The sequence below is a fragment of the Eleutherodactylus coqui genome, chromosome 3, assembly GCF_035609145.1.
Source record: "Eleutherodactylus coqui strain aEleCoq1 chromosome 3, aEleCoq1.hap1, whole genome shotgun sequence".
Taxonomy (NCBI): Eukaryota; Metazoa; Chordata; class Amphibia; order Anura; family Eleutherodactylidae; genus Eleutherodactylus; species Eleutherodactylus coqui.
This window is the reverse complement of record NC_089839.1, coordinates 230,215,757-230,240,448: the sequence shown is the minus strand read 5'-3', so window position 1 is coordinate 230,240,448 and position 24,692 is coordinate 230,215,757. Positions and strand designations below refer to the sequence as shown.

The 24,692-nt window shown below is 43.0% G+C and overlaps 1 protein-coding gene across 1 annotated transcript in view; it reads left to right on the top strand.

The window, feature by feature from the left end:
* Window positions 1-14,118, top strand: part of MGST3 (microsomal glutathione S-transferase 3) — a 14,913-nt gene extending 795 nt beyond the window's left edge. Inside the window, exons 2-6 of the mRNA XM_066597061.1 lie at window positions 2,967-3,090; window positions 4,484-4,557; window positions 5,987-6,044; window positions 9,449-9,521; window positions 13,848-14,118. Of these exons, the coding sequence (XP_066453158.1) occupies window positions 2,974-3,090; window positions 4,484-4,557; window positions 5,987-6,044; window positions 9,449-9,521; window positions 13,848-13,969 (444 nt within the window). The 5' untranslated portion in view covers window positions 2,967-2,973 and the 3' untranslated portion in view covers window positions 13,970-14,118. The remainder of the gene's footprint in view (window positions 1-2,966; window positions 3,091-4,483; window positions 4,558-5,986; window positions 6,045-9,448; window positions 9,522-13,847) is intronic.
* The last annotated feature ends 10,574 nt before the right edge of the window (window positions 14,119-24,692 follow it).

Sequence of the window (24,692 nt, the reverse complement as noted above, 5' to 3'; positions counted from 1 at the left end):
TACATTTCCTCCATTATCGAAAAACCTCAGCTATACCGGTATTTATGTGGTCGGAGGTTTTGATTGGTTGGGGTTTCTGCAACCAGCCCCTCATCTCTGAAAGTAAGGGGCAGGAGAGCATATTTCAGCACCGCGAACTATGTATGGGCTCAATATAAAGTGCAGTCTGTAGAGCTGGAGGGGAAGAACGCTGCACGCCTCAGCTTCTTCATTTTCGCAATCAGTGGGAGTCTCCGTAAGGGCGGGCTCACACGTGCGTAACGTAGTAGCGTATTATACGTGGTGAATGGAGTTGATGAAAGTACATTGATTTGATCCCTTCACACTTGCATACATATATTGCATATAACTTGCGTTTAAAAAAAAAAAAAAATGCAGCATGTTCTGTTTTTACTACATATTACATACAATGGCTGTGATTAATACACGCTGTATGCGATTACATTGAGTTTGGGCTGCGTTTATATGCAACAGCTAGAATTGAAAAAAAAAAAGTCAGATCTGCGTATTGTTGCAATTTCGCTCTCGTTTGCCTGCGCATGTACAGCGTATTTTAGGCACGCTGTCCTGCAGCGTCTCTGCTGTGAAACCACACGGGCGAGCGGGTCTAGATTACACTTCATACTTTGCGTAAACCTGGGGAATTTCCATAACCCTTTTTTACCAGCTTTAGGGGTTTTCTAGCTCTTCAAGACTATTGACTTAACCAGAGGAAAGGTCATCCATAGCTGATCACTGCAGTAGATGGGAGCTGTGACTGCAATACCACGCTGGGCCACTGCATAATGTATGGCGCTTCCTACTCAGACCTGGGTGACATCGACCAGCTGATTGGCCACGGTCCTGGGTGGCTTACCTCTGATGATCAACTAATGATCTATCCTGCGGATGAGTTGGAACACTCCCATAAAGAGAGGGCCTGTGCATTACAAGCAGACATGCTGGCTCCTTCATACTGGGATCGCGATATTGTATGAGAAAAGCGTGGCTTTCTTCCCATGATTTTTGAGCTTCAGGGCTGATTTTTCTTGTAAAAACATCGCTGCCGCTTGATCTTTTCTTGGACGTTTTTTTTTTTTCTCCCCCATGGTTTTCTCACGAGAAAGACAATAGGAGTCTCAAATGTTAAAAACACATTGCACGAAAATTGCAAGCTCGTGCTTTGCGGTGCCATTCAAAGGAGGCTCCGTAGGGAAACATGGGAGATGGAATTTAAAAAAAAAAATGCAGAAAGAACATGTCGCGATTTCCCCCCACCCGCCCCTCCCCAATGCAATATCGTATGAGTGAAAACATTGCAAATGTGAAGGAAACAATTGAAAAGCATAGGTTTTATAATTCTGTGTTTTCACAACGGTATATCGGCCGGGTTTTCACGCCCAGCCGATATACGGCGTCTCTCTGCAGGGGAAGGAGGCTGGAAGAGTCGGGAGCAGGAACTGAGCTCCTGCCTCCTCTCCACCCCTCTGCACTATTTTCAATGAGGAGAGTTGGGATGGGGGCAGAGCTAATTCCTGAAACTTAGCCCCGCCCTGTCCCACCTCCTCCCATTGCAAATAGTGCAGAGGGGTAGAGAGGAGGCAGAGAGGGGGCGGGAGCTCAGAGCACTGCTCCCGACCTTCCAGCCTCCCTCTGCAAAGAAAGACGCCGTATATCGTCCGGCGTGAAAACCAGGCAGATATACGATCGTCTGAATGCACCCTGACATCGCTGAAAAATCACACAATTTTCTTGCCAATGTGAAGGGAGGGAGGGCACTGTTAGAAAATGGCGCAACCAAAACAAGATTTTTTTTCTTAAGACTTCTGCTTTTCTGCAAAAGTAATAAAAGGTGTACGATATACATTCTGTAACTGCATTCATCTGCTGAATAAAGTTAATGTCACTTATTCTGCATGGGAGATGAGAGAATTTGGGGATATTCAGTGTTTTGTCTTTTTCCTTCTTTCCCTTAAAAATATCTTCTTTTTTTTCCCAATAATTATGTCCCCTGAAATGGGGCAATTTAAAAAAAAAAAAAAAGTTATCCAAAGCCTCAAATGTTGATGGGTAGGCGGAGCAAGGGAGTGAGTTATGGCTCTCGGAAGGTGGGAGTGAAAACGGGACAGGGAGAAATAGCCTTGTCATGCTGGCCCAAACCAGCTGCAGCAGGAAGTAATTAATCTGTGATCTGATGTCTGCTAATCAGGATTATATAGGGCCCTCGCCTTTGTGCTAGTTTGCCTATAATAAAATTAAGACTGCTGATAAGGTTAGAGTAATGGTGTCATCTGTGTAGGAAAAAGTAACTAAGGGTGCCTTTACACTCGCGATCAGATCGCTCAATATACGAGGTTATGAAACCAATACTTTTTAATGTTTTCCTTCACATTTGCGATGACTTCACTCATACGATGTGGGGTGAAAAAAAATCATGTACAATCTTTCTGCGTTAATCGGTTACCGTGCAAGCCCCACTGAAAATAATGCATTATTACAATGTGCATCGAACTCTTGCATTATTCTCAGACGTGTAAATATGGCATAACATCTCCTGCTGGACTACAATAAAGATCTATGTAACTGGCCACCTGACTTCTAAAATGATTACACCCCATGGGGAGGGGGTTAGTATAATTATACCTAAAGGGGATTCCAGGTTTTTAAAAATATTTTCTATTGATGTCAAAAGGGGATTGCCGCCACCAACCCAAGCTGCTGCGCGATGGGCAGTGCTATATGCTGACTGCAGTGACGGTGGCCACAGGAATCCTGAGCCGCAAATCCTCGCTGATCATCTATTAGGCTTTTTGTCATCAATAGAAAGAAAAAATAAATAAAAATCTCGGCATACCCTTCGGAGTAAACCTTCCAGTTCCTCTTTGACATACTGCAGCAGTTTGATTACACAGCATGACTTGCATAAAACAGGTTTTTCCTCCTCCTGAATCATGCTGTAAAGTGATATTCACGTATTTGTTTTGCAGACTAAGAATGGTCGCCCTTTCCAAAGAATATGGATACGTTATCCTGACTGGTGCAGCCAGCTTTCTGATGGTTGGGCACCTTGCCATAAATGTGGCAAAAGCCCGCAAGAAGTACAACGTAGAGGTAGGACTTGTCACGGTTTTATGACAGTAGAACAATAGCAGCTCTACAAATGTTATGTTTCTACTTGTGCTTTAATAACCACTGATGGCAAAAGCAACCTTAAGGCCTCCTTCCCACGAACGGATTTCCGCCGCGTAATTCGCGGCGAAAATCCGCTGCGTTGCCCGCAGCTATTAGGTTCTATTGAACCTAATAGCACAATGCTCACGATGCGTAATTCCACCGCGGAATTACGCACCGCGATTTCTCCCGTCCTCACCCGCAGCATGCTCTATTTTCTGCGGGTGAGGACGGGCTGTACGCACTGACGGCTTCCATTGCAGTCAATGGAAGCCGTCCGTTCACGCTATCTCCCGCTGTAACCAGCGGGAGATAGCGTGAAAAAACGCTTTCCCGCCCACCGCCGCGCGTCATATGACGCTGCCGGCCGCGTCACGTGACACGGCCGGCCGTGCACGTGACACGGCAGGTGACGCGGCGGTGACGGGCGGTGACGCGGTGGCGGTGGGCGGGGAAGCGATTTCACGCTATCTCCCGCAGGTAAGTATAGGGGCTCTGGGGGGCGCCGTGACGGGCTTCACTGCGTAATATTACGCGGCGGACCCTGTCACGCTCGTGGGAAGGAGGCCTAATAGTAGACGTTTGAAAATGTCCCAAATGCAGCAGAGTGGTCCAGAGGACGTGTCGGGCCATGTCTGCTTGCATGCTTGTTTTTTTTTCCCATGAGTTTGCACCATTCGGCTGTACATTTTTCTGTGTGAACTAAAAGATGTCAGTCGGCTCCAAGGGGATGAACGATCACAGTATTAATCATTCATCTCCATACCAGCAATTATTGGCCCATGTAAAAAATGTAAACAAGCACTCATCAACATGTTTCATTGACTGTCCGTCGTTGTATGAGGCCGAGTGTCTCTGTGTAAAAGGACCGTAAAGGTGCATTTAGACACAAAGGTGATTGCTCAAAAGATGGCTTTAGAGCGATCATTTTGCATAATCTACTAATTGGTACTGTCTACTAGTACTGATTAGTAGGCTAGGAGCTGAATTTATTCAGACGACCGCCTGCTGTTCTCTGAATAAATTCTTTGTTCTGCTGTTCTGATTACAGCTGAGACAATGTTATCAGCGGTCCCCAGGCAGAGCACAGCGTGCGGTCCGTCTTAGCAGCTAATCTGCTGAAGGATGGATTTCAAGCTACACTGAGATCCATCGTTCGGTAGAAAACTGGGCACATTTACACGCAACGATTATCGTTCAAAAGACTGCTTTTGAGCAAATTGTAAGCGATGATGATTTTGTCTAAATGGGTCTTTAGTCTCTGCCTCAAAGTTTAGTCTGTTCAGAGCACTGAATCTGGATAACTGTTGCTTCTCTTACCTCTTTTCTTCAGTATCCAAAGCTATATAGTGATGACCCTGAAAATGGCAAAATTTTCAACTGCATCCAGCGGGCCCATCAAAACACGTAAGTAATTTAAATGATCCTAGTTCAAAGCTGTGTTTGTAATTCCACCCCCCCCCCCTTCCTTACCCCCTCGTACTGTCGTACTATTTCCCTGAATGTCAATGAGTGATATTTATGAATAGTGTCACAAGATAAATTTAGGAATTGTGCAGCATTTTCTTAAAAAGCCTCTTGTGGTATATCTAGTTAGGCACATGACTCTTCCTACACCACCTTGTATGTGTACAGATATACCAGGGGTCAATACAGAGATCTCTCCCAACATCAATTTATACCCAGGACTGTGACTAACAAGGGGGCGCCCTCTAGAGGAAAGAAGGTTTCTACTATGATATAGAAGGGGGTTCTTTACTGCAAGAGCAGTGAGACTATGGAACTCTCTGCGTGAGGATGTGGTGATGGCGAATTTGATAAGAGTGTAATAGGGGCCTGGATGCCTTTCTTGAGTGGCATTGTCACCACTTACTTCAGAAGGGTTGTTGATCCAGGGATTATTATGATTGCCGGCTTGTAGTCGGGAAGGAATCTTGTGGTTCTCAATGACATGCAGGACAGATTTTAAATTTGCAGCATGTCAATTGTTGCAGAATTTCAGCACACATTTCATCTTTTCAAACGAGGGTGTGAAATCCACACTAAAATACACATGTGAGACCTGCAGATTTTGACATACATCCGCATAACCTTAGTGTTTTGCTGTAATAGTTACCCTGCCTGACCTACATTAGTGTTGTATCGTTTCTCCTTGGGGAGAACACCTAGAAGGTGAGGGTGGAGACTTACAAGGTCATGCATGCTCCTCTGAGAAATGTACAAATAAGGATAATGGAACAATGCCTCTGCAGTGCCACCTATTGGAAGCCAGCATTTCTGCAAGTCAATGTCAGATTTTTTTTAAACAAGCCTTATAACAGTGACTGGGAATTGTGAGCTAAAGCCAGAATAACCATACACAGACAGCTCTGTTGGGGTGATTGCCCCTCATCAGTGTGCAGAAGGTTTCTGTTCCATCTTCGTATTTGCATATTTCCCAGAGAAGCATGGATGGCCTTATAAGTCCCCTCACAGACCTTCTAGGTGCTCTCCTTAAGGAGAAATGATACCCTTCCTGCTGACATCTATAAGCATTCCACTAGCTAAGCCAGGAACCTACTGCACACTGAGGGGCAATCGCCCCCGAACCGCAGCATACCTTGACATGCCTCAGATTTAAAATCTGCAGCGCAGGACAATTTAGGCAGTGAATATTCTCTGCAGCATGTGGATGGGACTGCAATGCTTGTACTGCAAATGCTAAGTGCTTTCGGTAGCTGATTCTGTTGTGGAACATGTATCCCTCATGAACATAGCCTTATAGTGGATTTCTTAACTTAATGTGGAAAAAAAAAAATTAAAAAAAAGTTAATTTTCTGTCTGCCTTGTTCTGCAGTCTAGAATCATATCCTGCTTTTCTGTTTTTCCTTGCTGCTGGAGGAATTTCACATCCGGTAAGTGAATATTGTGTTTGCCTACTTTTTACTTTAAACTGGATCTTTAAGGCGTCATGTCCACGGTAAAAATATGGTCTGCGCAGATTTCTGCCGCGGAATCACTTTAAATTGTGTTTATTTTTTTGCATGTGAGAGATCCATTGAAATAGAGGACAATGGAGTCCATCTGTGCTAAAATGGAGCATGCTGCTTTTTTAAATTTTTTTTTCCAAATCACTTAACACCAACTGCGGCTATTTAACCCCTTCCCGCTCCATGACGTACCGGTACGTCATGGGAGCCTGGTACTTCCCGCAACATAATGTACCGGTACGTTATCGGGATAGCGCGAGATCATGACTGACCTCGTGCTATCCCGCAGCGGGAGCTGACTGTCAGTCATAGCCGGCCTCCAGCTGCAACAGATCTAAGTTGATCGCTTCAGGGAAAGAGTTCACAGAGGGAGCGCACTCCCTTTGTCTCCGGCCGGCTCTCGCGATGTTATCGCCATGGCGACAGGCCGGGCTCTCGCAACAGGACGCCACACACTGGCGTCCTGTAGTGCCAATGCCTATGATTGCTGTATAAGTGATAAGGCATGGCAGGGTAGTAGCTCTGCCATGCCTTATCACAGCGATCATAGGCACAGTGCTGCAAGTCCCTGAAGGGACTCAAAGTGTGTGACCATGTGACACCTTTTTTGTGCTTTTTTTAAATTTATTTATTTTTTTTTATAGCATAAAAAAAAATTTAAACCCCCACATTTGGTATTGACGCGTCCGTAACGACGTGTACAAAATTTAACACACTTTTTATTTTGTACGGCAAAAAGCGTTAAACAGAGGCGAAATGCTAATTTTTAGCATTTTGCCTCCCAAAAAATGCAATAAAAGTGATCAAAAAAGCCGTACGTTTCCCCAAAATGGTACCAATAAAAACTACAGCTCGTCTCGCAAAAAATAAGCCCTCATAGAGCGCCGTACATCAAAAAATAAAAAAGTTACAGGACTTTGAGTGCAGCTATAGAGAAAAAAAACTTCCAAAAAAATGGGGTTTTATTGCAAAAAAGTGTAAAAACCTAAAAAAAGAATTGTAACTGTACTGACCTGCAGAAAAATTTAGTGTCATTTATGCTGCATGATTAACGCTGTAAAAAAAAAAAAAAAAAAAAATCTATGGCAGAATTGATGCATTTTCTCTCCGTTATCATTAAAAAAAAAAAAAAAAAAAAGTTTTACGATTATAGTCTATGTATCCTAAAGTGGCACTGATAAAAACTACCGTTCGCCACGCAAAAAACAAGCCCTTATACGGCCGCGTCGACGGAAAAATAAAGTTATGGCTTTTGAAAAACAGACATGGGGAAAAATACCAAAAATCCTCAACGCCAAAATAGGCCATGTCATTAAGGGGTTAATTAACCGCGGATGGCAATGCTTTCCTATGGGAATCGGATTTCACATGCAGGAGAACCACGTGGATTTGATAAATATAGACATGAGGCCTAAATACTGTTTTGGATTTTCAGGGTTTATAGGGTAAGTCTTCGTTAAGTTCTGTTTACACCTTGTCTGGTGAGTATACTGTAAACATATATAACCCAGATGAACTGTATACCGGGTGAAAGATATGGAAATGCATTCTGACAAGACTTGTGCCTAAAGGATACTGGGAAAGTCAGAAGAAAACTTAGAGTTAAGTGAAAGTATAACTTCTACCGCCATTGATAGGTCATTATATATGGCTTTTAGGTTCAGTGGGGTTCTATACGAACCCCAGGCTGTGAGTTCCAACTAAAGGTTGCTGAAGGTAGACCGATCCTTTTTTGGTAACGCTGGAGCAGAATTCTAGAAATATTTACATTAAATAAAGGTACACTTCCTGCCATAGACCCCCACCACACTAAGCCCTTATGCAATAATCAACTATATAACTTAATGGTTGTTAAAAACGAAGCCACCCTAGAACTGCAGCGTATATCGCACATGACCATGAATAATAGATGTCACTATAAACTCTCACTCTAGACCACCATAGATACTAGGTCTTAATTGCTAAGACATCCTAGACCCCAAGAGATATCCTAATCCCTACCTTTGTAAAAATGTGGCGTAATCTATTTCTTCACTACCCTTTACAACATTCTATGTTTGCCCTGGCCTTAATGGTACTTTTACATGCAGTGGAAATATTTGCCACAGACAGACGCACCAAGAGCCACATGTGAAAATGCTATTGCGTGTAATAAATAGTTGATGTCTTGCAGTTTCACTACTCGTGTCCTTCATATATATTCGGGATGCTTTCACAGACAGCAGAAAAAATCCGGTGGCTACACTAGTGTTTTCTTCATTTGGGTGATTGGACTCTGACTAGATAGGCCTGGAGATCTGGGGTATTTAATTCAGGTAGTGTTATACAGACCCTTGGGAAAGGATGGGGTTTGTGTTGTAGGCTGATCCTACACTTGAGGCAGATATCCAGATTTGTATATTTAAAGGGTGGGATAAGCTCTTTATTATACCCTTGTTCTGATATTAAGGCTGCCTGTCCACGAGCGTTTTTGAATTGCATTCCCTGCGGCGATAATCCGGCTGTGGGGAATGCCATGCACGCTTTTCATAGCGCTGCTATGGAAAGTGCAGCCCTCCCCCCTGTCCACGAATTGCTGTAATTCTCCAAGGTCAGCCTATCTGTCAAATGGGCTGACCGCGGAAATCCGTCTGCAGGCTCCTGCTCCCGGGCGGCGGACGCGAGATACCGCAACGCCTGTGGACATTCAACGTTAATCTCTAGTGAACTAGGTTCCTGATGAACTATGCGATCAAGGAGCATCATATTAGGGAACATGCCAATCAACGCATGGGAGAATATATAGTCCCTGCAGAACCATATCTCTAGGCAACATTTTAGAGAAAATGGAGCCACTATATTAGAGGACATATTAATCAATGCATCAAAGAATATATAGTCCTTGAAGAACCATAACTTATGGGGATATTACTGAATAAACATAGCCTTATCTTTGGAGTCCGGCACCGAGAGGTTGGATCTATTGCAACTGTATCCTGACCTAGCAACTGATGTTGGCAGCATAGGACTCCAAGGTTAAGGCCTAATGCACACGGGCGTATTTGCACTGAGGGATCCGGAGTGGGCGTTTGCCTCTGGATTGTGCAGCAAATACTGCTATGCAAAAATGCTTTTCCATGCCCAAGAGTGGAAATCAACTGCGATTGGGCATGGAGAAAGGAATTACCGTTGCAAAGCAAATAACTAATACATTTGACAACACAATGGGCCATAAATAAAATGGGAAGTTTGCACTTGAGAACATAATTGTATGACTTGTTGCCTTAAGTACATACAGTAGTAAATAGTCTCCTCTATATTATATTTATTCTTTTCACCTATTTATGTAGCGTGCTGCTAGTGTGCTTGGCGTTACCTGGATTGTTGGCAGAGAGCTGTATGCTGCTGGATACTCTACAGGAGGTGAGAACAAAATGCTTACTTCAATCATATTACTTTTTTTTACCTTCTGCTTTGCAGGCAATGTGTGCAATATGACTCTAGACCTGTAATCTTGTACTATGGAATCACAGAATGGTAGAGTTGGAAGGGACCTCCAGGGTTAACACGTCCTCTGCTCAGTGCAGGATTCACTAAATCATCCCAGACAGATATTTGTCTAGCTTCTGTTTGAAGACTTCCATTGAAGGAGAACTTGCCGCCTTCTGTGGCAACCTGTTCTACTCATTGATCACCCTCCCAGTCTCATATCTCATCTGTGTCTCTTCCCTTTCAATTCCCCATCAAATGAGAATAGGGCTGATCCCTCTGCACTGTGACAGCCCTTCAGATGTTTGTAGACTGCTATTAAGTCTCCTCACAGACTACTTCTTTTTTTTTTTTTTTTCGCTTGCAAGAGAATTATTTGCTGATGCTTTAACTGTTGTGTTTTTAAAACTGTGGTGCCCAGAACTGGACACAGTATTCTAGATGAGGTCTGACTAAGGAAGAGTAGAGGGGGATAATTACCTCACGTGATCTAGACTCTATGCTTTTCTTAACCCCTTACTGACCAAGCCTTTTATTTTTTGGGGGGGTCCCCCCCCTCCCCCTAGAAAATCATAACTCCTTTATTTATCCATCGACATAGCTGTATGAGGACTTGTTTTTTTGCATGGCTAGTTGTATTTTTCAGTGGTACATTTAATTTAATGAACCATGTTACTATGTTGTGTACTGAAAGTTTTTTAAGAAATTCCAGGGGGAGAGAAATGGGGGGGGGGGGGGGGGGGATTAAATTACTCCATCTTTCGGTGCGTCTTGTTTCTATGACGCACAAACGGCAACACAAATACAAGACTTTATTCTATATGTAAGCACGATCACTACAATACCAAACTTAGGGTTTTGGTTTTTGGTTTTTTTCTTTTTTGCTGTTCTACTTCTTTTTTTTTTTTTCAAAAATATTTAACTTTATAAAATTATTTTCTCCCATCTTCTGCCCACAATAGCTTTTATATTTTTCCATCAAAGTAGTTGTGCCTAATTTTTTGCAGTACGTCCTGTAGTTTGCATTGGTACCATTTTGGAATACATTTGACCATTTGGTCACTCTTTTTATTGCATTTTTTTTTTTTTTTCTTGGAGACAAGGTAACCAAAAAAGTGCATTTCTGGCATTCTTTGTTTTTTTTCTGACCACGTTCATCGTGCGGGGTAAATAATGCGTTACATATTTACCCCGCAACATGGTATTGCTGCATCTGTAAAAGTATTTTTGTTATGGCTTTGCTTGATTCTTGCAAGACAGTCCTGGGGCCTTTTTTAAAAGGCCCCCAGTTGCTATGACACTCGCACGGCTCCCTGCTATCTCCTCCAAACTATGTTCCGGCATCCTGAATCACCCACCCTCACGATTATTTAAAGACATTTTAAGGGTTAACAGCTCCAATGAGCCATGCGACTTATTCGAGCTGTTGCCGCCGAGTGTCAGCTGTAAGAAACAACTGGCCCCCGCGCAATCCCTTCATACATAGCCCGTTGATACAGGCTGTCAAAAGGCATATTGGCGGTCACTAAGGGGTTAGTACATCCCAGAATTGTGGTTGCCTTTTTTGCTGCTGTACCGCACTGAATCATGTTAGGTCTGTAATCTATTAGTATACCCAAGACTCTTTCACGTGTGCTGCTGCTTAGGCCAATTCCTGCCATTCCTTATGTGTGCTTTTTTTTTTAAATTTTATTTTCTTCCCATTTTCCTTGCATTCTGTTAGTCCCAACTCTGATCACTGTCTCCTATGTTCCTAACCACTTTCTTCCCCAAACCATTTCCTCCCTGTTGGTAAGAATTGGGTCAAGAATAGCAGATCCCCTTGTTTTCTCTTCGACCTTTTGGAATATAAAGTTGTCAGCAAGAGCAGATAAGAATTTGTTGGATCCATTATTTTTAGCTGAGAGAGATTCCCAACAAATGTCAGGATAGTTATAATCTCCCATGATCACTGTCGTACTTTTTTGAGAACTTGGCCATCTGATGTAGAAAAAGTTCATACATATGTTCTGCTTGTCCAGGGAGCCTATAGTAAATGCCTACAATGGTGTATTTTTCTATAGTTCCCTCCTTGTATTCTTAAGCCCCATTTACACACACAGATCGCTCAAAAGTCGTCAGACAGTTTTGAGTGATCATTTTGCATTAGCAACTAATGGGCTGTTTTCTAAATACATCGCTATGGTTTCCCTGTGGGGTCAGCAGCTGAAAGAATGTTATTAGTGCTGCCTGCTTAGAACTCGGCTTGTGGTCCGTCTTATTAGGGACAACAGATTTTTAAGCTGAGCTGAACTCCGTGATGGACAGTAAGTGCATGATGGGTGCAGATTTACACACAATGATTTATCGCTCAAAAGATGGTTTTTGAGCGATTTTGTGCGAAAATCGTCGTGTGTGTGTGTGTGTGTGTGTCTTTACCCAAACAGTTTCTACAGAACTACCATTCCCAAAGCTTGAATCTTGGTGAAGATGAATATTTTTCTAACGTACAATACAACATCTCCCCTTTTTATTAGGTCTGTTTCTTATAAATAAGTTGTATCCTTCAAGCCGTGTATCATCCCACCAAGTTTCCGTGATGCCTATGACATCATATTTCTCTTCCTGTGTTAGGAGCTCCAATTCCCCTTGTTTGTTTCCCATGCTCTGGGCATTTGTGTAAAAACACTTTAGTTTGTGATTGGTGTCTCTTGCTCCTCTGCTTTCCTTCTGAATTTTTTGTCTTTGTTCTTTCTTTCCACTTCTAATAACAAGGTTCTCAATTGTATTCCTTAGCTGTATATTTTTACCTGGCTTTTTACTTTCCTTCCCATATTCTAGTTTAAAGCTCTCCTAATGAGTGAAGCAAGGCACCCACTAAATATATGCTTACCTGTTTTTGTAAAGTGCAACCCGTCTCTAGCAAGGAATCCATCATATAAGTAATTCACTCCATGGTCCAGAAATGTAAATCTTTACTGATGGCACTACTAATGTAGCCAGTTCACTTCTAGAATCCTGTTCCAATTCCTTTTCTCATGGCCATCCACTGGGAGGATGGCTGAGAAGACGACTTGTGCTCCTACTTAATATTGTGCCATAGCCATGTTAAGAAGTAGTTACATTTAGGGCTCATTCACATGACTGCATTCAATTTCATGTGAATGAGCACAGGCCTTTGAAAGCAGCCATAATGCTGATGTGGCACTTGGTAAAAAATGAGTTTGACACCCCTGCTTTAGGATATATTAACATGAGACTTTTTACCAGCGTGTAGGTAATTTAGACACATCAGCAATTAAACTGTTTGTCAGGGCCTATAGTACAAATAAGGCCTTCAGCAGATTGGTGTATTTGTGGGGCCATGTGCTGTGCATGTTAATCCACGGGTAGCAGACAGCCGCATTATAGGGCTATGCGGACATGCACACTGACGTTTTTTCATACAGACCAATGGTCCATGTGAAAAAACTCATCGCGTCCTTTTTCTGTCCGTATCACAGATGAGAAACAGAACATGCTAATGGAGGTCAGTGTGCTGTCTGTGTAAATCAGACAGCCCATGGACAGTATGTTGTCCGATGCCAGTTGCATCTTGGCTGCAACTTGGGCACATTCACTGGCATAGACCCTTGGCCATCCCATTTACTGGCATGCAGCAAGAAATTCTTGCTCCCTGTGTCTTAGATGTGCTGGAATAGAAAACTAGATAGGATTAAACTAATTGACACCTTATCCATTACACTTTAATAAATGACCTGCATAAATCAAGGTGTACTCGAGTATGAGGTCCATCCAGTTATTCTTTGTATGCAGTGTGTGGAGTCATTTTGGTATGTGCCATGTACCTACTGGATACCAACAAGGATAAGAGATATCACCATGAAGAGCATTGCTTTTCTTTATCACTTCAAGCGTTATTTGCCTAATACAGATGTGTTTGAGTTGTATAGTATGAAGGATTGCCGATTCACAGGTCATCCTTTCAGCTGCCTGTAAATGTCGGTGGACCACTTGATGATGAGTATGGGGGGCCTCAACCATCCTCTAATGTTAGGGAAGTGAGGATTTGGCTCGTTGAATCTTCACATTCAATCAGTCGAGAGCTATCTTCTATGTATGGCCAGTATTGGTTACTTGTATGGACAATTAAAGATAAACCAGGTGTCTGACTGACTCCAGCCACCATAGTGGTGGTTATAAAGTTTGTACAATAGCATTTTATTACAGAAATGTAATAGACCGTTTAATAAACAAGGTTTTTCTTTTCTCTCCGGTTAGATCCAAGCAAACGTTCCAGAGGAGCCATTGGCGGTATTGCTTTTCTCGGTCTCCTGGGCACAGCTGTATGCTCTGCATTCAAAATGCTCGAATGGTCTGCTAACCCAAAAACCTGGTGTTGAACTGATGCATGTGGTACCACGATGGCACCAGATATGTTCACTAGAAGAAGCCAGTAAAACATATAAACCTGTTTTCTACCTAATGTACTTGAGGGGTGGATTTCTAAATTGGGATACATCTAATAAATTTTATAAATAAAAATATAAAACTTGGGTTTTGTTTTCTTTGCGGGTGTTTTTGGAGAATGTCGTAGAAATTGTAGTCTTAATATAAACCATAAGGCTTCCTGTCCATGGCCACGGGGGAGCAGTGGGGAGAACTGAAAGGTCTCTGCGATGAGCCTATCTGATAGACGGCCTCACCGTGGCAAATTGCAGCATGCCGCGATTTGAATCCCGTGAGCGGAGAATAGCTATGATTCTCTGCTCGTGGACGTCAGGCTGCACTTTCCATAGTTAAGTCTATGGGAAGCGTTCGCTGCGTTACCCGCGGCCGGATTGTCGCTGCGGATAACGCAGTACCATATCGCCCGTGGACAGGAGGCCTAAGTCTCCTTGTCTGTACGTGTATAGTTACTGAATGTCTTATACTCCCTGATATCCTCTTAAAGGGGTTGTCCCGCGGCCAAAATAAAAAAAATTTTCACACCTCAGTCCCCCATGTTCAGCAAACATCACAAACTACCCATGTAAATCGTTTGTATAGAGCATTTCTACTCACCATGAAGCAGTTTTATGGAGTTATAAAATTCTTCTTCCAGGATGGCTGCCGTCATTTCCCAAGGTGCACTGCTGTTCTTCTCCCATGGTGCACCGCGGGTCTTCTCCCATGGTGCACCGTGGATGTTCTTCTCCAGTCTGAGCTCCACTGCCGATTACAGCCCCCTCATTGGCTGATCGGCACCACGTGGTGGGGGCGGAGCTATGCGGAGAAGAGGGGGGGAGCCAGTACGCAGCTCGTGAGCCCGGACCATCCAGAAAAGGAATCGTTAGTGCGCAAGCGTGACTGTTCGTGCGACCAGAGGAGAAGTTTGGCCGTTGCCATGGAGACGGGGACGCCAGCCCCAGGAGACGGTAAGTATATAACTTCTGTATGGCCGATATTTAATGCACGATGTATATTACAAAGTGCAATAATATGGCCATACAGAAGTGTTTAACCCCACTTGCTGTCGCGGGACAACCCCTTTAAATCTCTACAAATGTTCTGCTTCGGGCTCTGTTCACACCACAGTATGGGGCTAGGTTTAGCACATACGAAGTGGAAACAACTGTTTGTGCTGCTAGTTAATGGCCTGTTTTGCATGGGATGATTATTTAGAATCGTTCAAGCTCTGAACGATAATCGTCCCGTTTAACTACATGCAGCAACTGAACGAGAACCATTCCGTTTCCGCATACGGAAAACTGAACGATGAGCCGTCCAGTGTAAACGGCAGTCATTCACTTCAGACCGACTGTCTGCTTACTGTGAATGGAGGCGGGTGGGGGAGAAGGCTCCCCGGCTTTCTTCGCCTCCATTCTGGTAGACCTGTTAGAGATGCGATACTCCTGCATAACAGCACAGCAGTGGGCATCATTTGCCTAACTTGTGCAAAGTTTAAAGCCCAACAAGGGTGAGGTGGAGTAAATGCAGAGCTGTCTAAGGAACCGTGGACAAAAAGTCCCCAATAGCAAGCCAGTATTATATGAAGGAATGGCAGCATAAATGGTGAATTAAAAATCAAAAAACTTGATCCATATTAAAAATGCAGACAGGCAACATTTCGCCCTAAATGGTCTTTATGAAGTCTGATCTAATATTTACACTACAACATTAAATAGGAAAGGCACATGAAAGACAACCAATGAACACTTAAAACACAGCCACCAGATAACTATAGTTGAACGAGTTCGAGCTGTACACTCATACCTACTCAAAAAATGGTGATTTGGGGTTCCATGCTTCAGTAGCCTCATTGCAAGAGCCAGTCTCATTATTACCTTTATGCGTATGCACGAGAATCAGTGTATTATCACAAGCAAAATCTACTTTAGAAAACCAAAACGTCAACCAAGGGTCTCTCGATAACTTCAAAGTATCAGTGACACGTCCTAAGGTAAAGAGCACATGCGCGAGAGTAGCAAAGCATCACGGTATCTCGGCCAGAACAACAGTATCAGTGACGTGCTCTAACAAAGAGCGCTTGCGTGAGAATATCAAACCATCGCAGTATCTCTGCCATATTAACTTAAGGCAAAAAGTGCAGTTAGAAGCTGCACATGTCAGCACTAGCTCACTCGCATACAAAGAACACTCGGGAGAAACTTTAATATTTCACGTAGCTCCAGTAGCTGCATATGTCTTAGAACACCCATCCCAGTAACATAATAAAATGTATATTGTTTGGATTGTAGAAGGTGGGTATATACGACTACACAGAGAGATGGAGACGTTGTGTTACAACTGCAATCAATACAAAGTATATAAAAACTAGAAGTGCCCCCCCCCCCCTCTCCAGGGTCAAACACGGCGTGATGCTCGTTCGAGTAACGAGCACCATCGAGTATGCTAATACTCGAACGAGCATCAGGCTCGGCAGAGTATGTTCGCTCAACTCTATTAGTGACCCAAGAAACACTATTAGAAGTTCAAAATATTGCAGCCTGGGGGCAAGCTAATGAAAGAGCCAAAACTTTGGGTATTTTCAGATATACAGAGAGATACGTTTAACCTTAGCCCCAAACAAAATGGGAAACCATCAAAATTGATGCAAAGAAAAAAGTGGAGAAATTGACCATATTAAATAAACCATAATTCTTCCTTTTTGTTTAAGGGCTGCTGGGGGGAAAAAAAGAGCTGGAGCCTGATTGTTTGCCATGGCAAAGGGTACAATTTTTTTTCAATTACACAGATTAGTAAAATATGTTCGATTGAAAAGACATATGATCTAGTTCAGTTTATTATCCTGTTCTCTTGATCCAGAGAAAAGCAAAAAAAAAATCCCATGAAGTAGAAGCTGATTTTCTTTATTTTAGGGCATTCTCTTTTATGTGGCACACACTCAAACACTTTGAGTATATGACATCCAATGCCTCGCCCTGATCCAGTCTACAACTTACCTGTAACTAGAAGCTGCTCAAATTAGTTTAAAAGACAGAGTTATACAGCTATTTTCATTTAGGTAATCCAGGATAGCATCTTAGAAACCTTTCAAACATTTTATCCACAATAGAAGTTAGGCTGGGTTATAGTTTTCAGGTTCACTATTTGACCTCTCTTTGAATATTGGCACAATTGTTATACGCCACTCCTGGAAAACAAGAGTCCTTAAATCTAAGAAACCATGATCTCTCCATCAGATTAATTGTTTTAGAACCCGGGAGTAAATGCCATTGGGACACAGTGATTTGTCCATATTAATTTTTTTGTATGGTTGTTCCGCACTTCTTCCCGAGTTAGACTGATATTTTTTTTTTTAAAGGAACGTTTATTTAGCCAAAATAGATACATATACAAAAACAGCGGACACCAAAAAGAATGCACATCTTGTTGATACATCACAGTATATGAGAATTGAGAAAAAAAAGGGGACAAAAGTAAGAACACTGAGTGTCTCGCATATTCGTGTGCATTTCTCATAAGACATAGTATTTGGCTGTTCATTTTTGCTTTTATTTATCAACTATTCATAATAAAACAAACCCAAACCAGGTTAGGGCTCCAAGCCTCGGAGTCCCAAAATATCAGGAGAGAGAGAACCCCCACCCCCCCAGGACAAAATAGACAAAGGGACATAAGAAAGATTAGAGAGAACACCCCCCCCCCCCCCCAGAAAGAATTTTAACCCTCCCCCCTTAATCCCTTAAACAACAAACCTGCGCGACTCAAAGAAAAAAAAAAAAAGGATTAGCCTAAACAGTAGATCGGTTCAAGCAGGTGGACCTTATTTTATCCCTTCCTAGTATCTAGACAGGCATCTCTACTGCCGTTGCAGGACTGCTCACCCAGCTCCCCCAAATCTTGTCAAACTTCTCAGGACATCCTCTCGCCATATAAGTCAGTTTGTACATTGGAAGCACAGAGTTCACCACCTGGATCCATGCGTTCCTGGTCGGCCTACCAGGGTGTTTCCAGTTCAACAAAATCACCTTTTTAGCATAGAAACAGTAGCTTATATAAGGTGCGGGTTGCCGCTGCCACTGGCAGGTCTCCAAGAAGCCCAAAGAGGCACGCCCCAGGGTGCATGATCCTCGGGGCCCCCAGGTGAGACTCCATAAATATGAGGACGTCCCCCCAGTAGTCTCGCATGACACCGCAGTCCCAAAACATGTGCATGATCATCCCGTCGGCAATTAAACATCGGGGGCAGGTCGCCGAGGGGAGTAGACCCATTACATGTAGCCTAGATGGGGTGTAGTATATCCGGTGTAGGAACTTTACCTGGATGAGCCTATCTCTAGCACTAATCAAGGGAGGACCAGAGCTCGCCAATATGTCCTCCCCCTCCAGCAGATCAGGAATGTCGATGATCCATTTTTGGGCTGCTCTCTCTCTTAACGGGGCAAGACACTGCACCAAGTGGGCATAGAAGCTGGATAGACTGATGATATTTAATGGAGAGTTTACTTTATTACTTTGCATTGGAGTTGCAAAATTGTTTCCCTCACACAAGATTCTAACAGCTTACTCAGGTCCCACAGACGTTATGGGTGACTAGCAAGACAGATATTAGGAAACTTCTGTTCCCCACCTGTCTTGGACAAGCTAAAAGAAGAGTCTGTGCTACCTAGCATGCCTCAGTACCCCCTAAGTCCCACACAAGAGGCAGCCATTGAAGTAACAATTCATGCCTCACTACATGCCGGCGCCATAAAATAAACCATGTTGAATACCGCTACATTACTTTAACTGGATTCAAAGGGGGGAAGGAAAGGACACCGTAACTACTGAGCAGCCTGAAAATACTGTATTTTAAATCATTAGAGCCCACAGAACAAGATGTCCTCTGTCAACATGAGTGCATTGCCCTTATGACACAGGAAACTATTGCATTTGAGCATGTTAAAGATAAACCAATTGCTAATGCAGATGTTAAGATTTTTGTAGATTGTTCCAGATACCATGAAAAAGGACAAGCTGAACAGGCTACAAAGTGGTTACCAACATTGGTAATAGTAAAACATTCTTTTCCTGGAATGTCTGCTCAGGAGACCTGTGTTGATGGCGCTCACTGCAGTGTGTAGATTGGCTAAATGTATGACTATTAACATCTGCACTGACATAGGGGACGCTCTTGGAATCACATTCAATTTTGTATCCTTGTGGCACAGTGGAAATGTTGGTTTATCGGGTAAACCAATCCAGAACGCAACAGTGTCTATGTTGTACAAGGCTTTAGCTCTTCACAAACAGATAGTTGTCCTCAAGGTCCAAGCTCACATCAAGGAAGTAACTCCTGAGGCTCTAGAGAACTGAAGAGTAGACACAGCAACCTGACTCCCCTTGACTGAGGTAACTGCTGTTAACCTGGTTGCACCTGAGGTGGGTGTGGATAACTTTCTGTTACTTAAATTTCAGGAACAGGCCTCAAAAGGGAGAAAAGAGTGGCAAACGTGAAGAGCAAACTGAACACTAACAGGGTTTGGAGGAAGGGTAAGCTCCTGTACCTTCCCCGAACGCTCTCCTCCATGATGTCACACTTGAGCCATTAGCTAACCCATCCACTTAAGGAGGTAATATGTGATAAGGTCTTCTGCTTGGCTTTCCCCAGTTTCTACAGGGCTACATGGTATGTGCCCATCACAATCCAAGCCAATTGGTCAAAGTAACTCCTCGCTGTTACTTCAAGGCCAAACTATGTTTCAGCGACTGCAGATTTACTACATAAGGGCGCTTTCACATGACAGTTTTTGTGCTCAGTTTTTTGCGAGCCAAAACCAGGAGTGGGTCCAAAATACAGAAGACATGCTAATCTTTCCATTATACTTTCACTCCACTCCTAGTTTTTGCTTTACAAAAAACTGAACACAAAAACTGTCACATGAAAGCACCCCAAGGCTACCAAAGGTAGGTGCTTTGGAGTTTGTGTTGGGTTTGCATAGACCTTTTCTCATGGTAGCTAGAGGCGGGGCTTGAAAAATAAAAACCGCCAAAACTCCAGCTCAGAAATTGTTAAAGTAATTTGTATATATGATGTACTGGAAGTCATTAAAAACAAAAAAAGGAGGAACACATTTTATTAGTCCTCTACTCAGTCAGAACTGTGCCTAATCGTAAGACTAAGTTGAGCCGCTATGAAGGTTTGTTTGATTAATTTATGGGGTCTGTATTTTAGTGGTCTTGTTAGGGTGGGCTGATTGTGCAAACTGGTCACCGTTGGCAAGGAAATTCCCAAAAAGGAAAACTAGAAATCACCGAAGGGAAAACAAAAATATTAAAATATAACCTTTATTAAATATATTAAAAATCCAGCGAAGTATATGTCAAATGAACAAACATCACTAAATCTCACCATAATTTCAGTGAGTGATGGCTGTGTTGAAAGGTTTTAGATGTAGACACCGCGCACCAACAAGGGCTATATATATGATCTGCCCAATTCATAGTTGTCTAACTGACCCATCGATTTTCAGAATACCTGATTTGTTGGGTCATGATACTAAGACCCTAGGGGAACTCCACTTCACCTATCAGGCCTCTATTGTATGACAAATCTCTAAGTCTCACACCTGACGTCCAAATTTAAATAATTCATTAGGTAGCTGCACTATTTACTTTTATAATTCCTCAGCCTCCCTTAATAATCATACTCCGTTTTGAGGATTGAATCAGCTATAGTGGGTATTGTGTGCTTCTGTATACCACTGTACAGCTACTATGCAGATTTGCCTTCAAATACGCAAAAAAAACTCTAGATGGTGTAAGAGAATTGTCATCATGTATAGATTTATCAGATGACATAATTTATTATACTGCCCCAATTCAGTAGCTCAGGCTGCCTCCTGATAATGATGGCTCATCAACTAATAAATGGGCCAATTCTTTTATAAATCCTTACTTATAATAAGTACTATTTATTATCCTATACGGAGATACTAATAAAGATTTCCATGTATAAGTTGATCCTGATTAAATGGCCTCACAGAAGTTAGTGAAGTAGCCGTATATTTCCTTAGGCAGTAATGTATAGCTGCATAATCTGCTATCTATTATATATGCAGTGGCAGCTGTCACTGGGATGATATTCCCAAACAGAACACACACTATTTTACATGGAGCTAACTATGCTTAAAGAATAGTGTGTCATGGTGTTCACTGTGCTCATGGATAGATAACCCAGCACATCAATAACCAAAATGTATTCCTCTTATATAAATGATACACTGTCAGATCACTTATAAAGTTTCAATTATTGGGGATCTAATATATTGTCTCCCATAACGCCTTCCTCCATCAACGAGTTTCCAATCAGGTGAAGCTAGATTACTTCATCAGGATGGAGCTCAAACAGTGTGCATCAACCAGGCCGACGCGCCAGTCATCATGAGATCTTATGGAGCCTGGGACATATGGAAGTACCCCATGGTTTCTATGGTAATGCGTCCCTGAGAAGGGGTAAGTATGTATACCGTACGACATTACTGGTGGGGCACATGCGCGCTCCCGTCGAGTATCGCGAGACTAGATGTGAGAGAATGGACGCCATGGCCAGCTCATTGGAGTGATAGGGATGATGTCACAGCTAGAGGGGGCAGAGTAATAGATACTTAAGCCTCTGTTTGAACTCTACCTACCATCTATGACATTACTATCACAGCCGTAATGGCTGCCATCATGGTCGCTTAGACCAGCAAATGTTTCTATATATTTATAACAAATAATCTTGGCCATGAGGTCCTGGTTGATGCACACTGTTTTCATTTTACTCCATTTAGAATTTTGTAAAAGTTTTTCAGTACATTATTTGGTACATTAAATAGCACCATTAAAAAAAATACAACTCATCCCGCAAAAAACAAGCCCTCATACAGCGACATCCATGGATAAATAAAGGAGTTATGATTTTTTTAAAAGGGAGAGGAGAAAACAAAAAGGGGAAAAAAAGGGGGGGGGGGGGGGATGGGCTGCGTCATTAAAGGGGTTGTCCCGCAACAGCAAGTGGGGTTATACACTTCTGTATGGCCATATTAATGCACTTTGTAATATACATCGTGCATTAAATATTGGCCATACAGAAGTTATATACTTACCCCTTCCTGATGTTGGCGTCCCCGTCTCCATGGCGACGAACAAACTTCTTCTCTGGTCGCAGGAACAGTCGCGCTTGGTCGCAGGAACAGTCGCGCTTGGTCACAGAGGATTCTTCTCCTAGATGGTCCGGGCTCATGAGCTGCGTCCTGGCTCCTCCCCTTTCTCAGCATCATCGCATTAGCTCCGCCCCATCACATGGTGCTGATCAGCCAATGAGGTGGCTGGAATCGGCAGTGGAGCGCAGACAGCAGAAGAACATCCACAGTGCACCATGGGAGAAGACCCGCGGTGCACTGTGGGAGAAGACCAGCGGCAGCCATCTTGGACAGAAGATTTTTTAAAGTTGCTGAACGGGGATTCAGGTAAGGGAATTTTTTTTTTTTTTTTTTTTTAATAACACATGTCAGTGGTTTTCCTTTGCAGGTACTGGGGGACTGGGGAAAAAAAATTTATCTTTCGGCGCGGGACAACCCCTTTAAGGGGTTAAATAATGTACTAACTTCCTTCTCTGGGTCATTATAAACGCAGGGATACCACATGTGTAATTTTGTTTAATTTTTTACAAAGTAAAAGGAGAAAAGTGTTTTTTTTTTATAATTTTTTTCCTTTTAGGGGACTTTTACAGAGACCCATCAGGACCCCCTGATCACATTGCAGGAGTCCAATGGTGCAAGCCCTTTACATGTTTCGGTCGCATAGACAGCGGCATGTAAAGGGTTAACACAGCAGAGATCGGATGTTTTCTCCATTCTCTGCAATGTAAGAGCTGGTGCCCGGCTATCCTCTGACAGCCGATCACCAGCTCCCTCTGCCACAGGGACCATCGGCTGGCTTGTGACAAGCTGATGGTCTCCTTGGCAACCTGTAAACAAAGCAGTGGAAGGTTGCTGGCAGATCGGTAAGATCTTCCTGCTTCTTTTTTTAAAGCCCTGCACTGTTCTGTGTGGGATTGTGCAGGCAGGCAGAGCACAATACCACAGCTTGTGGCATTGTGCTCTGCAGCTCCCATAGTGAAACATAGCCCGGAAATCTTCCAGGCTATATCACTATGGGCAGTGGAGCTCGTCCCGGAAAATTTCCGGGTGTGCCACTGAAGGGGTTAAAGCTGCATTTAGGAGTCTGTAATAGAGAGGTGTCCTGATTTGATCACAGGTATCCTGACCCGAAATCTGAGCATCATAGGAATTTATGATGTTCAGAGTTCAAGTAAAGATATCCGTGGTTGGGCCAGGGCACTCATTTAGATTTCATATGCATAAATGTGGCTGCAGTACATAAGTGTAAAACAGGCATGTTTTCTGAAATGTACATCTAAGGGCTTATTTAGACGACCGTATATTGGCTTGGTTTTCACGCCAAGCCAATATACGGTGTCCTTGGCTGCGGGGGGGGGGGGGGGGGGGGTAGGGAGGATGGAAGAGCCAGGAGCAGGAACTGAGCTCCTGCCCCTCACCACTATTTGCAATGGCAGGGGTGGGATGGGGGCAGAGCTAAGCGCCAGTACTTAGCTCCGCCCCATCTCACCCCCTCCTATTGCAAATAGTGGCAAGGGGCAGAAGCTCAGTTCCTGCTCCTGGCTCTTCCATTCTCTTCCCCCTGCAGACAAGGACACCGTATATCGGCTCGGCATGAAAACCGAGCTGATATACGGTCGTCTGAAATAGCCCTAAAGGTGGCGACTGACTCCTCTTTGGATGTGAATTCCTTCTACTTGCCCAAGTCTATTTTTCCACTTGAGAAAAGCTGTTGCTATTCTGTGTCCACCTCAGTAAATGGTTCAAGATGGTCACATGCTCAGATTTGCTCCTCCCTTTGCTCCACTGGGTATGGGAATGTGATTGCTAGGGTTTGCATATATGGTAAACTTAAGCCGTATTCACATGGCCAAGTGCGAATTGTGCCCATCCATGTGCTGTCTGATTCTGGTCTGTTACTCTAACCAAAATAGGACATGCGGTGATTTTTTTCCACACTGACCATCAGTTCACACAGCAAAATATTGCTTTCCTGACAACAATATGATCTTTGGACAATGACACACACACACACACACACACACACACACACACCCTATGAGTTCCACCCTGAAATACTTTGGTATTATCAGATAACTGTCATACTAGCATTTGCATATTTTTGGAGTAGTTTTGAAAGCACCTTATCTTCTTTCTACAAATATTATTGTCTTTTGGGATACTGATTATTTTTGACATATTACCTATTATCAGGTTTTAGTCTTGCATTCAGTTTTATTCATGGAGCGCTGTGATAAGGACAGCCAAACCTGGCAAATCCTAGTATTTATCATTATGTATTTTTAATGTTTAACTATATTTGGTCTGTCTGTGCTTTTTGAAATTGCGAATGAAGATATCATTATTGATGGGAGTGCACAACATTACTGTGTTGCTTTGTCTTTGAGTTTACGCACCCCATGTTGCTATTTATGACTATATATTTAGTGTAATGCTCGCCCTATTAGTTTGAGATTTGACTAACGATGTTTCTTCATATCATTTCAGAAAATATGCAAAACAATTTCTTCAAATG